At 49.5% G+C, this 14,196-nt stretch overlaps 1 protein-coding gene across 1 annotated transcript in view; it reads left to right on the forward strand.

The window, feature by feature from the left end:
• Positions 1 to 14,196, forward strand: part of LOC139236038 (BCL2/adenovirus E1B 19 kDa protein-interacting protein 3-like) — a 72,210-nt gene that overhangs the window by 39,292 nt on the left and 18,722 nt on the right. The window contains exon 2 of the mRNA XM_070866793.1: positions 7,334 to 7,496. Coding sequence (XP_070722894.1) covers positions 7,334 to 7,496 — 163 coding nt within the window. The remainder of the gene's footprint in view (positions 1 to 7,333; positions 7,497 to 14,196) is intronic.

A 14,196-nucleotide genomic window follows, 5' to 3' on the forward strand; every position in this document is an offset into this window, starting at 1 on the left:
ATCATGGCTGATCAACCAACCTCAGTACTCCATTCCTGCTTTCTCTCCATACCCCATTGATCCCTTTAGTTGTAAGGGCCACATCTAACTCCCTTTTGAATATACCTAATGAACAGGACTCAAAAACTTTCTGTGGTAGAGAATTCCACAGGTTCACAACTCTGAGTGAAGAAGTTTCTCCTCATCTCAGTCTTAAATGTCTTACCACTTATCCTTAGTCTGTGACCCTTGGTTCTGGACTTCCCCAACATCGGGAACATTCTTCCTGCATCTAACCTGTCCAATCCTGTCAGCATTTTCTATGTTTCTATGAGATCCCCTCTCATTCTTCTAAATTCCAGTGATTATAAGCCTAGTCGATCTAGTCTCTCCTCATATGTCAGTCCTGCTATCCCGGGAATCAGTCTGGTGAACGGTCGCTGCACTCCCTCAATAGCAAGAATGTCCTTCCTCAGATTAAGAGACCAAAACTGAACACAATATTCAAGGTGTGGCCTCACCAAGACCCTGTACAACTGCAGTAAGACCTCCCTGCGCCTATACTCAAATCCCCTAGCTATGAAGGCCAACATGCTTTTTGCCTTCTTCACCACCTGTTGTACCTGCATGCCAACTTTCAATGACTGATGCACCATGACACCCAGGTCTCGTGGCACCTCCCCTTTGCCTAATCTGTCACCATTCAGATAATAATCTGCCTCCGTGTTTTTGCCACCAAAGTGGATAACCTCACATTTATCCACATTATACCCCATCTGCCATGCATTTGCCCACTCACCTAACCTATCCAATTACAGCCTCTTAGCATCCTCCTCATAGCTCACGCTGCCACCCAGCTTAGTGTCATCTGCAAACTTGGAGATATTACATTCAATTCCTTTGCCAAATCATTAATGTATCTTGTAAATAGCTGGGGGCCCAGCACTGAACCTTGCGGTACACCACTAGTCACTGCCTGCCATTCTGAAAAAGACCTGATTATTCCTACTCTTTGCTTCCTGTCTGCCAACCAGTTCTCTATCCACATCAATACATTACCCCCAATAGCATGTGCTTTAATTTTGCATACTGATCTCTTGTGTGGGACCTTGTCAAAAGCCTTTTGAAAGTCCAAATACACCACATCTCTTGTCCACTCTACTCGTTACATGCTCAAAAAATTCTAGCAGATTTGTCAAGCATGATTTCCCTTTTATAAATCCATGCTGACTTGGACTGATTGTGTCACTGCTTTCCAAATGCGCTGCTATTACGTCTTTAATAATTGATTCCAACATTTTCCCCGCTACTGATGTCAGGCTAGCCGGTCTATAATTCCCTGTTTTCTCTCCCTCCTTTTTAAAAAAAGTGGTGTTACATTAGCTACCCTCCAATGAATAGGAACTCATCCAGAGTCTATGGAATGTTGGAAAATGATCACCAATGCATCCACTATTTCTAGAGCCACTTCCTTAAGTACTCTGCGATACAGACTATCAGGCCCTGGGGATTTATTGGCCTTCAATCCCATCAATTTCCCGAACACAATTTCCTGATTAATAAGGATTTCCTTCGGTTCCTCCTTCTTGCTAGACCCTCGGTCCCCTAGTATTTCCGGAAGGTTATTTGTGTCTTTCTTAGTGAAGACAGAACCAAAGTATTTGTTCAATTGGTCTGCCATTTCTTTGTTCCCCATTATAAATTCACCTGATTCTGACTGCAAGGGACCTACATTAGTCTTCACTAATCTTTTTCTCTTCACATATCTATAGAAGCTTTTGCAGTCAGTTTTATGTTCCCAACAAGCTTCCTATCATACTCTATTTTCCCCCTCCTAATTAAACCCTTGTTCTCCTCTGCTGAATTCTAAATTTCTCCCAGTCCTCCGGTTTGCTGCTTTTTCTGGCCAATTTATATGCCTCTTCCTTGGATTTAACACTATCCCTAATTTCCCTTGTTAGCCACGGTTGAACCATCTTCCCCATTTTATTTTTACGTCAGATAGGGATGTACAATTGTTGAAGTTCATCCATGTGATCTTTTAATGTCTGCCATTGCCTTACTTTAAATCTACGTTCCCTGGTTGTTGACCCCTCTGTTAAGGGAAATAGGTCCTTCCTATCCATTCTATCGAGGCCCCTCATAATTTTATGCACATCAATAAGATCTCCCCTCGGCCCCCTCTTTTTCACAGAAAACAACCCCAGCCTATCCAATCTTTCCTCATAGCTAAAATTTTCCAGTCCAGGCAAAATCCTCGTAAATAACCTCTGTACCTGCCCTAGTTCAATCACATCTTTCCTGTAATGTACGCAGAACTGCACACAGTACTCTAGCTGTGGCCTAACTAGTGTTTTATACAGTTCAAGCATAACCTCCCTGCTTTTATAAGAACAATAACAATAGCAGAAGTCGGCCATTTGCCCCCTCGAGCCTGCTCCACCATTTAATAAGATCATGACTGATCTTGGCCTCAGCTCCACTTCCCTGCTGACTCTCCATAACCCTTTACTCACATCGTTTAAAAAATCTGTCTCTCTCCAACTTAAATATATTCAATGACCCAGCCTCCGCAGCTCTCTGGGGCAGAGAATTTCACAGATTTACAACCCTCTAGAGAGAAGAAATTCCTCCTCATCTCAGTTTAAAATGGGCGACCCCTTATTCTGAAACTATGCCCCCGAGTTCGAGATTCCTCCACGAGTGGAAACATCCTCTCTGCATCCACCTTGTCGCGCCCCCTCATTATCTTATACATTTCTATAATATTCTGTGCCTCGGCTAATAAAGGCAAATATCCCGTATTCCTTCTTAACCATCTTATCTACCTGTCCTGCTACCTTCGGTGATCTGTGGACATGCACTCCAAGGTCCCTCTGTTCCTCTACACTTCTCAGTGTCCAATTATTTAATGTGTATTCCCTCGCCTTGTTAGCCCTCCCCAAATGCATTACTTCACACTTCTCCAGATTGAATTCCATTTGCCACTGTTCTGCCCACCTGACCGGTCTATTGATATCTTCCTACAGTCTTAGGGCTTTCTTCTTCATTATCAACCACACGGCCAATTTTTGTATCGTGTGACAGAGCTGGGCCTATTTGTGTTGGAAGTAGGCCGAAAGAAGCCACCCACAATAATTATAGAACCAAGGTCGACATAATTCATCCATTTAGTGCCTTAACTCTCCCATCAATATAATTCTCACTCTATATACAAGTTCATTTGGCTTTATAAATAGAAGCATAGAATATGCTAAACCTTTATAAATCACTGGTTAGGCCTCAGCTGGAGTTTGTTGTCCAGTTCTGGGCACCACACTTTAGCAAGGACGTCAAGGCCTTGGAGAGGGAGCTGATGACATTTACTAGAATGGTACAAGGGATGAGGGGTTTTAGTTATGTGGAGAGACTGGATAAGCTGGGTTGTTCTCCTTAGAGCAGTGAAGGTTATGGGGATATTTAATAGAGGTGTTCAAAATAATGAAGTATTTTGATAGAGTAGACGGAGAAACTGGCAGGAGGGCCGGTAACCAGAGGACGCAGGTTTTGATCATTGACAGAAGAACCAGAGTGGAGATGAGGAGAATTTTTTTCATGCAGCAAGTTTGTGGGAGCTTGCTGTGCGCAAATTGACTGTCGCGCTGCCTACAGTGACCACACTTTAAAAAGTATTTCATTGGCTGTAAATCTGGGTCGAAGGTCGTGAAAGGTGCTACAACAATGCAAGTTTCAATTAGCAGCTGTGACCAGGAGCAAAAGTGGCAGAACCACTGGAAAATACATCTGAATCCAGTCTCCAAATGTATCATCTTGCGGTTTTAGCTTGTCTAAGAACAGACAAGGCAGGAAGGCTGGTATTGAAAGCTTCTGCATCTTCCAACATAATCGAAGGAATTGTGATTGTGTGTTAACAAGGCATTTCTGGTCAGGTAATTGTTTCCAACTACAGCTGCCATTTCTCACCGTGACATAAGGGAAAGAGTTTGAAAGATGTTTTTGAAAGCAGGGCAATAGGAATTGGAATCGCAGAGGGCAGGAGACCAGCGACTAAACAAGTGTCCACCCCATGCTCCTGATCCTTGGGCACCCTGTGCGGAGGGGAGCGGGCAGGTCGGAGGGCCTCCTCGTAAGACTGCTCCTGGGTACGGCCAAAGGTGCCATCAGCCGGTCCAAGCAGCGGGCGGTCGAGGGGGCCGTTCAGCCCGACTGCCTGCCTCTCTTCCGCGGTTACATCCGAGCCAGGGTGTCCCTGGAGATGGAGCACGCGGTGTCCACCGGTACGCTCGCGGCCTTCCGCGAGAGGTGGGCGCCGGAGGGACTGGAGTGCATCATCAGCCCCGGCAACCAAATTTTAATTTGATTTATTTAATGCCAAAAGTTTAATTTGTTTATTTGTCGGTTTAGTGCCCCTTTAATAAGGGGGCACTTGTAATAATGATTTACAAAAATAGTTGTAGAGGGGAGGGCATGTGCTGGAAATATAGCCGGGAGAGATCCTTACTGTAGGATGGGTGAGGCCATGGAGGGATTTGACTGCCACAGCAGATATTTTGCAATTAAATCTCTCGTGCATCAGGAGCCGTGGCTCAGTGGGTAGTGCACTCGCCACTAGAGTCAGAAGTTTGTGGGTTCAAGTCCCATTCCAGGAACTGGTGCATATAAATCAGACTGACACTCCCAGTGCAATGCTGAGGGAGTACTGCACTGTGGAAGGGGCCGTCTTTCAAAAGAGACGTTAAACTGAGGCCCCGTCTGCCCCCTCAGGTGGATGTAAAAGATCCCTTGGCGCTATTTGGAACAAGAGCAGGGAAGTTTTCCCCAGTGTTCTGGGGCCAATATTTATCGGTCAACCAACATTGCTAAAAACAGATTATCTGGTCATAATCACATTGCGTGTGTGGGAGTTTGCTATGCACAAATTGATGCTGCATTTCCTACATTACAACAGTGACCATGCTTCAAAAGTGTTTCATTGGCTGTAACATGCTTTTGGGATGACCTGAGGTCGTGAAAAGAATTTCTATAGCGCCTTTCATGACTACCGCATGTCTCAAAGCGCTTTACAGCCAATGAAGTACTTTTTGGAGTGTAGTCACTGTTGTAATGTAGGAAACGCAGCAGCCAATTTGCAAACCGCAAGCTCCCACAATCAGCAATGTGATAATTGTCATGTATGTAACACCACTGTATTACTGTACACACTTGACCTTGATGCACATCTTGACTACAAGAAGAGCACTTGTGGGAGACTGCCCCATAGCTGGGCACCCAGGTATATAAAGGGAGGTCCCACGCAGGGTTGGGTTGTCTTAGTGCTGTAAATAAAGAGTGAAGGTCTGTGTGTGACCTTGTCCCCAGGATGTGCCTCGTGTGGTGGTTTCATACTATCGAGTAAGGACATTACAATAATGAGGGGATGGGCATTGGAAGAGAATTCCTGAAGGCACGACCAACAGTGGTGGAGGGAGTCAGAGAGACAGAGAGTTTCTGGTATACCTTCGCTGTAACTTCGGCAACTAAGGCAACCGAAGTGAGTTATGAAATTGACTGGGGCTATTTCGATGCTTGGTTTCATCCAATGTGGACCTTCCAAATGGCTTGACAGCCAGCACGTTACATTGGGGTGGGGTGGGGGCGGGGAGGGTGGTAGGGAAGGGAAATGCTTAATCTGCTGAAATAGGACTCATGCAGATGGGCGACAGAAATAGATGTTCTCTGACCGTGCTGATGTCACCGTTCGTGGGCGGGGGGGGTGGTTTGGCAGCGGCGAAGGGACCCCATGGTTGCCGTCACTGGCACGGTTGGTATTCCTGCAGTAAATAACTGGGTCATTATAATGTATGAACCTGTGAGGGTGCTCACAGGTGGGTAGGGCTGTTACATGTTGAGTGGCTTAGCCAGTCACGTGATGTTCACATAGGGTTTCGGGTTGCTGGCCACGTGATTATTGGGTGACAATGAGAGGGATGTTACTGACTGTATCTGTACTGATGTTAATCTAGCTCCCTCACACTGTCATTCAGTAACCCCTCCCCCCAGCGCCCTGTGTTACTGACTGTATCTGCACTGATGTTAATCCAGCTCCCTCACACTGTCACTCAGTAACTCCTCTCCCCGTGTCCTGTGTTACTGACTGTATCTGCACTGATGTTAATCCAGTGTGAGGGAGTTGGATTAACATCAGTAGAGATACAGTCAGTAACCCCTCTCCCCCAGCGCTCTGTGTAACTGACTGTATCTCTACTGATGTTAATCCAGCTCCCTCACACTGTCACTCAGTAACTCCTCTCCCCCAGCACCCTGTGTTACTGACTGTATCTCTACTGATGTTAATCCAGCTCCCTCACACTGTCACTCAGTAACCCCTCTCCCCCAGCACCACGTGTTACAGACTGTGGGGGCAAAATTGCCCCTGTTAGCGCCTCCGGGAGGAGAGGAGGGGGGGTGGTGGGGGGGAGATGTGTCACTAACAGCACAAAATGGCGTTTTTGCCAGGGAGATGGGGCTGCTACCGCCTGTCTAGGGATGATTGTGGGAAGCAGGGTGGGGGTGGGTGTGTGGGGGGGGGAGCTATCCAGGATGCAACAGTCCTCGCCTTGTGCAACTGACGGGTTTTACAAAGTATGTCAAACCTGACTAGATAGATTTAACAACAAATTGGAGGTTAAAAAAAGTGGCTTCGAGCCTCATTCTAATATTTAAATTAACATACTGCCTCCTGGCAGCGGAATGGCTGCCCAACCACATCCTGATTCCATCCCGCCTCCATCAAAACTGGGAATGGGCTGATTTGGAGGCGGGATTCCGATTTTTAACCATTTAACTGCTCCCACCCGTTTGGGTTAGTGGGGGGTGATTTTAACTTATACAATCTGTCACATGTCCTACCTTCTGTAGGAATTCTAATTTGATTTAAGTTTACAGTAAAAAGTTAATGTGTTTGTTTGTCGGTTTTAGTGCCCCCTTTAATAATACTTGATTTATGGTTTCAACTAAAATAGTTGTAGGATCACCTCTTACAGAAGGTAGGTACTGCAGGGAATTTAATGGCCAGAGTGATCTCCTGAACTCATTTCGATCGCCGAGATGGGATGGAGAGGAATTTCCCAGATTTCTTTTCTCCAAATTGGCTTGGGTGTTTTTAATTTTTTTTTGCCTCTCCCAGGAGATCACGTGGTTTCTGGTGGGGTGAAGTATACGTGTTGTAGACAAGGAATCACAATGGAGTGGAACAGGCTCGATGGTCTTTACCTGTCCGTCATTGCTCTCATGTTTTGAGCTCTGGGAATAACCGCCGATTATTGTTGCCAAGATGGGCTCTCGTTCATTTTGTCCCCTCTTTCATCCCCCGCAGGTTCATGGGTGCAGCTAAACTACAGTCAGCACAGTGGCCCACGGGCCCTGGAGCATGTCCCCTCCTCGACCTCTATCCACAACGGGGACATGGAGCAGATCCTGCTGGACGCGCAGCACGAGTCGGAGAAAAACAGCTCGCGGGCCAGCTCCCACTGCGACAGGTGGCTACACGATCTTGGCCGTGATTTCCATTCTGTCCCGTGGCTCCACATCCGCTCGCCGAAAGCGGCGGTGTTTCGGTGATAATAGCACATTGACGCATTCTTCTCGGAAGTTCTCGGTTATTGGATCCCAAATTTTTATTTTTAAGTTAATGTAAAACAACATTTTCACTCGATAGCTGATTGCGAAGTGCGCTCAATCATTCATTGTGTTAAGGGAGTGGGGTAGGTGAGACATACAGACAACCCATGTTCCAGATTCATCTTACACAGACCCGGGTTGTATTCCCTTGAATTTAGAAGGTTAAGGAATGATGTGATCGAAGTTTTCAAGATATGAAGGGTAGATAGTGAGAAACTAGTTCTGCTGGTCGGGGACATGCCAAAAATTGCTGGTCATAGGAATGTGGGAAGGAGGACCTCGAGACAATCACTATCACTAGTGGGGTAGTGCTGGACAGACTAATGGGACTCAAGGTAGACAAGTCCCCTGGTCCTGATGAAATGCATCCCAGGGTATTAAAAGGCAGGTAACTATAGGCCGGTTAGTTTAACATCCTGTAGTGGGGAAAATGCTTGAAGCTATCATTAAGGAAGAAATAGCAGGACATCTAAATAGGAATAGTGCAATCAAGCAGACGCAACATGGATTCATGAAGGGGAAATCATGTTTAACTAATTTACTGGAATTCTTTGAGGATATAACGAGCATTGTGGATAGAGGTGTACCGATGGATGTGGTGTATTTAGATTTCCAAAAGGCATTCGATAAAGTGCCACACAAAAGGTTACTGCAGAAGATAAAGGTACGCGGAGTCAGAGGAAATGTATTAGCATGGATAGAGAATTGGCTGGCGAACAGAAAGCAGAGCGTTGGGATAAATGGGTCCTTTTTGGGTTGGAAATCGGTGGTTAGTGGTGTGCCACAGGGATCGGTGCTGATACCACAACTGTTTACAATATACATAGATGACCTGGAAGAGGGGACGGAGTGTAGTGTAACAAAATTTGCAGATGAGACAAAGATTGGTGGGAAAGCGGGTTGTGTAGAGTACACAGGCTGCAAAGAGATTTAGATAGGTTAAGCGAATGGGCTCAGGTTTGGCAGACGGAATACAATATCGGAAAGTGTGAGGTCATCCACCTTGGGGGAAAAAAAAACAGTAAAAGGGAATATTATTTGAATGGGGAGAAATTACAACATGCTGAGGTGCAGAGGGACCTGGGGGTCCTTGTGCATGAATCCCAAAAAGTTAGTTTGCAGGTGCAGCAGGTAATCAGGAAGGCGAATGGAATGTTGGCCTTCATTGCGAGAGGGATGGAGTACAAAAGCAGAGAGGTACTGCTGCAACTGTATAGGGTGTTGGTGAGGCCGCACCTGGAGTACTGCGTGCAGTTTTGGTCACCTTACTTAAGGAAGGATATACTAGCTTTGGAGGGGGTACAGAGACGATTCACGAGGCTGATTCTGGAGATGAGGGGGTTACCTTATGATGATAGATTGAGTAGACTGGGTCTTTACTTCTTGGAGTTCAGAAGGATGAGGGGTGATCTTATAGAAACATTTAAAATAACGAAAGGGATGGACAGGATAGAGGCAGAGAGGTTGTTTCCACTGGTCGGGGAGACTAGAACTAGGGGGCACAGCCTCAAAATACGGGGGAGCCAATTTAGGACCGAGTTGAGAAGGAATTTCTTCTCCCAGAGGGTTGTGAATCTGTGGAATTCTCTGCCCAGGGAAGCAGTTGAGGCTAGCTCATTGAATGTATTCAAATCACAGATAGATAGATTTTTAATCAATAAGGGAATTAAGGGTTATGGGGAGCGGGCGGGTAAGTGGAGCTGAGACCACGACCAGATCAGCCATGATCTTGTTGAATGGTGGAGTAGGCTCGAGGGGCTAGATGGCCTATTCCTGTTCCTAATTCTTATGTTCTTCTGTTCTTATGAGCTGTAATGTATTTGCTTCATGAGTTCTTTGCTTAAGAATTCAAGAAATCAGGAAGGCAAATGGACCGTTGGCCTTTATTGCGGGGGGGTAGAGTATAAAAGCAGAGAAGTCCTGCTACAACTGTACAGGGTATTGGTGAGGCCACACCTGGAGTACTGCATACAGTTTTGGTCTCCGTATTTAAGGAAGGATATACTTGCATTGGAGGCTGTTCAGAGACGGTTCACTAGGTTGATTCCGGAGATGAGAGGGTTGACTTATGAGGATAGGTTGAGTAGGTTGAACCTATACTTACTGGAGTTCAGAAGAATGAAGGGTGATCTTATTGAAATTTATAGGATAATGAGGGTTGTAAATCTATGGAATTTTTTGCCCCAGAGAGCTGTGGAGGCTGGGTCATTGACTATATTTAAGGTGGAGATAGACCGATTTTTGAGCGATAAGGGAGTAAAGGGTTATGGGGAGTGGGCAGGGAAGTGGAGCTGAGTCCATGATCAGATCAGCCATGATCTTATTGAATGGCGGAACAGGCTCGAGGGGCTGAATGACCTACTCCTGCTCCTATTTCTTATGTTCTTATGTAACACATTGCTATTAACAATTAGTTGGTTTATTAACAAATGTTTAACAATCACCCTACACATTATCCGTTCATCCACTAGGCACTCAACTGCATACCTCATCGTGGATGACCTCGACCCAACTGACTGGGGTTTTATTGAGTCTTATGAACATCACGTGACTGGCTAAACCATTCACAATGCAACAGCTCGACAACGCTTTCAAATCAAGTGCCCCCTTTATAAGGGCACCAAATCCCACAAATTAACAATTAAACATTAAAGGGAACCTTGTCAAATCAAAGGACAACATGCCATTTGCCTTCCTTGTTGCTAGCCATACCTGCACACTAGCAGGCCTACTGTGCTATATCCTGCTCCTGCTCCTAATTCTTGTGTTCTTTTGTTCAAATGGCAGAACGGATTCTGAATGGGTGGCTGAATGAAGCAGAATGGGAAGGATTCACGGTTCATTAAACACCAGCACATTCTCAATAAGCCAGCCCAGTGATTGCTACAGGATTTGACACTGCACTTTTTCAATCCAAGCCCTGGCTTGTTCTGCCCTCCTCTCTTTGTCAAAGAAGGATTAGTGTCAGGAAATTGTGCCTGGCAAGATAGCCAGAACTAAAATTGCTGATCTCATCAAATCTGCTGGTGGCTGAAGCCTGCATGGTTTCCCAAGGTAGTAAAGGGACAGTACCGTGGTTTCCCAAGCTATTAAAGGGACAGTCCCACTGTGCTGGGGAATATTCAGAGCAGGTTGCACTCCTGCTCCAGGAGCTTGATTTCTACCCCTCCCCTGATTTCCCCCCCCCCCACACCCACACCCACACCCACACCCACATGACCACCATCGTAGCCCTAACTGAAGTCTGTGTTAAGCTTGTCCAGTATTTGAAAAGGACAACTTAGCAGTGCTATGGGGGAAAAGAGCAAGGGGAGTGGGACTAATTGGACAGCTCTTGCCAAGAGCCGGCACAGACACGATGGGCGGAAAGGTCTCCTACTATGCTCTATTGCAATGCAGTCTTCGTGGGTATGAGGCTCTTATTTCGCATTACTTCACTAAAATCCACCCTTGAAGAAGAATCTGGGTTTATTATAGTTTAAAATAACAATGTAGAGAAGCATGTGCTTGCGACAAGCCCCGTCTTGCAGAATGATTGACTTCAGCGAGAATGCAACCAGTTGCTTATTTGGCACGTTACATAGAATTACATGGAATTCACGGCACAGAAACAGACCCGTGCTGGTGTTTATATGCTTCACACAAGCCGCCTCCCACCCCTCTTTCCTCTTCATCTAACCCTATCAGCATAACCCTCTATTCCCTTCTCCCGCATGTGTTTATCCAGCCTCCCCTATGCTATTCTCAACTACTCCCTGTGGTAGCGAGTTCCACATTGTCACCACTCTCTGGGTAAAGAAGTTTCTCCTGAATTCTCCATTGGATATTAAGACCCCTAATTTTGGACACCCGCCCCCCCTAACCCCACCCCACCACACACAAAATTGGAAACATCTTCTCTATGTTTACCCAGTAACACCCTTTCATAATCTCTTTCAGGTCACCCCTTTCTCTCTCTCTCTTCACATTGCCAGGTATTGATAGTTAAGGGACCCACTCCGAATTAGATACTCAAACTGATATGAAACAGTGACTGATGTAAGGGAGCGTCTGTAAGTGACTGAAGTAAGAGAGCTCAGCATTACAGCGGGGAATTTTTAATTCTTTTTCAACACATTATTATTTACAAAGCATCACTGTCGCTTCAGCAGAACACTGGCTGCCATCTTCAAATGGAAGATTGCGACAGTTTTAGGCCATTCTGTCCCATCGAGCCTGTTCCACCATTTAATTAGATCATGGCCGATCTTTAAATGAACCCATTTACACACTTTGCTTTCACAGCCCTTAATACCCTTGTCCCAATCAAATCTATGAATCAGTTTTGAAACCTCCAATTGTCTCAACGTCTACAGCTTTGGGGTGGGGAGGGGAGTTGTGGGGGGGGGGGTGGGGAGAGGAGTTGTGGGGGGGGGGGGAGAGGAGTTGTGGGGGGGGGGGAGAGGAGTTGTGGGGGGGGGGGGGGAGAGGAGTTGTGGGGGGGGGGTGGGGAGAGGAGTTGTGGGGGGGTGGGGAGAGGAGTTGTGGGGGGGTGGGGAGAGGAGTTGTGGGGGGGTGGGGAGAGGAGTTGTGGGGGGGGGTGGGGAGAGGAGTTGGGGGGGGTGGGGAGAGGAGTTGGGGGGGGGTGGGGAGAGGAGTTGTGGGGGGGTGGGGAGAGGAGTTGGGGGGGGGTGGGGAGAGGAGTTGGGGGGGGGTGGGGAGAGGAGTTGGGGGGGGTGGGGAGAGGAGTTGGGGGGGGGAGGTGGGGAGAGGAGTTGGGGGGGGAGGTGGGGAGAGGAGTTGGGGGGGGAGGTGGGGAGAGGAGTTGGGGGGGGGAGGTGGGGAGAGGAGTTGTGGGGGGGGGTGGGGAGAGGAGTTGGGGGGGGGGGAGAGGAGTTGTGGGGGGGGGGAGAGGAGTTGTGGGGGGGGGGAGAGGAGTTGTGGGAGGGGGTGGGGAGAGGAGTTGGGGGGGGTGGGGAGAGGAGTTGGGGGGGGTGGGGAGAGGAGTTGTGGGGGGGTGGGGAGAGGAGTTGGGGGGGGGAGGTGGGGAGAGGAGTTGTGGGGGGGGGTGGGGAGAGGAGTTGTGGGAGGGGGTGGGGAGAGGAGTTGGGGGGGGGGTGGGGAGAGGAGTTGGGGGGGGGTGGGGAGAGGAGTTGTGGGGGGGTGGGGAGAGGAGTTGTGGGGGGGGGGGAGAGGAGTTGTGGGGGGGGGGGGAGAGGAGTTGTGGGGAGGTGGGGAGAGGAGTTGTGGGGGGGGGGGGGGGAGAGGAGTTGTGGGGAGAGGAGTTGTGGGGGGGGGGGGGGGGGGAGAGGAGTGTGTTGTGGGGGGGGGGTGGGGAGAGGAGTTGTGGGGGGGGGGGGGGGGAGAGGAGTGTGTTGTGGGGGGGGGTGGGGAGAGGAGTTGTGGGGGGGGGTGGGGAGAGGAGTTGTGGGGGGGGGTGGGGAGAGGAGTTGTGGGGGGGGGTGGGGAGAGGAGTTGTGGGGGGGGGGTGGGGAGAGGAGTTGTGGGGGGGGGGTGGGGAGAGGAGTTGTGGGGGGGGGTGGGGAGAGGAGTTGTGGGGGGGTGGGGAGAGGAGTTGGGGGGGGGGGGGGGGGGTGGGGAGAGGAGTTGTGGGGGGGTGGGGAGAGGAGTTGGGGGGGGGGTGGGGAGAGGAGTTGTGGGAGGGGGTGGGGAGAGGAGTTGTGGGAGGGGGTGGGGAGAGGAGTTGGGGGGGTAGGGAGAGGAGTTGGGGGGGGGGTGGGGAGAGGAGTTGTGGGGGGGGTGGGGAGAGGAGTTGTGGGGGGGGTGGGGAGAGGAGTTGTGGGGGGGTGGGGAGAGGAGTTGTGGGGGGGGTGGGGAGAGGAGTTGTGGGGGGGGTGGGGAGAGGAGTTGTGGGGGGGTGGGGAGAGGAGTTGGGGGGGGGGGTGGGAAGAGGAGTTGTGGGGGGGTGGGGAGAGGAGTTGGGGGGGGGTGGGGAGAGGAGTTGGGGGGGGGAGTGGGGAGAGGAGTTGGGGGGGGGTGGGGAGAGGAGTTGGGGGGGGGTGGGGAGAGGAGTTGTGGGGGGAGGTGGGGGGAGGTGGGGAGAGGAGTTGTGGGGGGGAGAGGAGTTGTGGGGGGGTGGGGTGAGGAGTTGTGGAGGGGGGGAGAGGAGGTGTGGGATTTGTTGGTGGGGGTTGTTGGTTGGGGGGTTCTGGGGTTGGTGGGGGGATTGTGGGGGTGGGTGGGGGTTGTTGGGGGGGTAGGCGGAGGTTGTGAGGGTGGGTGGAGGGGGGGTTGTGGAGTTGTGGGGGGGTGGGGGTAGGGGGGGTTGTGAGGGGGGGGTTGTTTGGGGGGGTTTGGGGTGGGGGTGGAGGGTTGTGGGGGTTGAGGTTATGGGGGTTGTGAGGTGTTGGGGGAGGTTGGGGTGGGGGAGGTTAGGGTGGAGGGGTTGTGGGGGTGGGGAGTGGGTTGTGGGGGAGGGTGGTGTTGGGGGGTGGTTGTGGAGGAGGGGGGGAGAAGGAGTTCCAGATTCCCACTAGTCTTTGTGTGAAGAAGTGCTTCCTGTCGCCACCCCTGAACAGCCGAGCTTTAATTTGAAGGCTCTGCCCCCTTGTTCTGGAC

This window comes from Pristiophorus japonicus, chromosome 2 (assembly GCF_044704955.1).
Source record: "Pristiophorus japonicus isolate sPriJap1 chromosome 2, sPriJap1.hap1, whole genome shotgun sequence".
Lineage (NCBI taxonomy): Eukaryota > Metazoa > Chordata > Chondrichthyes > Pristiophoridae > Pristiophorus > Pristiophorus japonicus.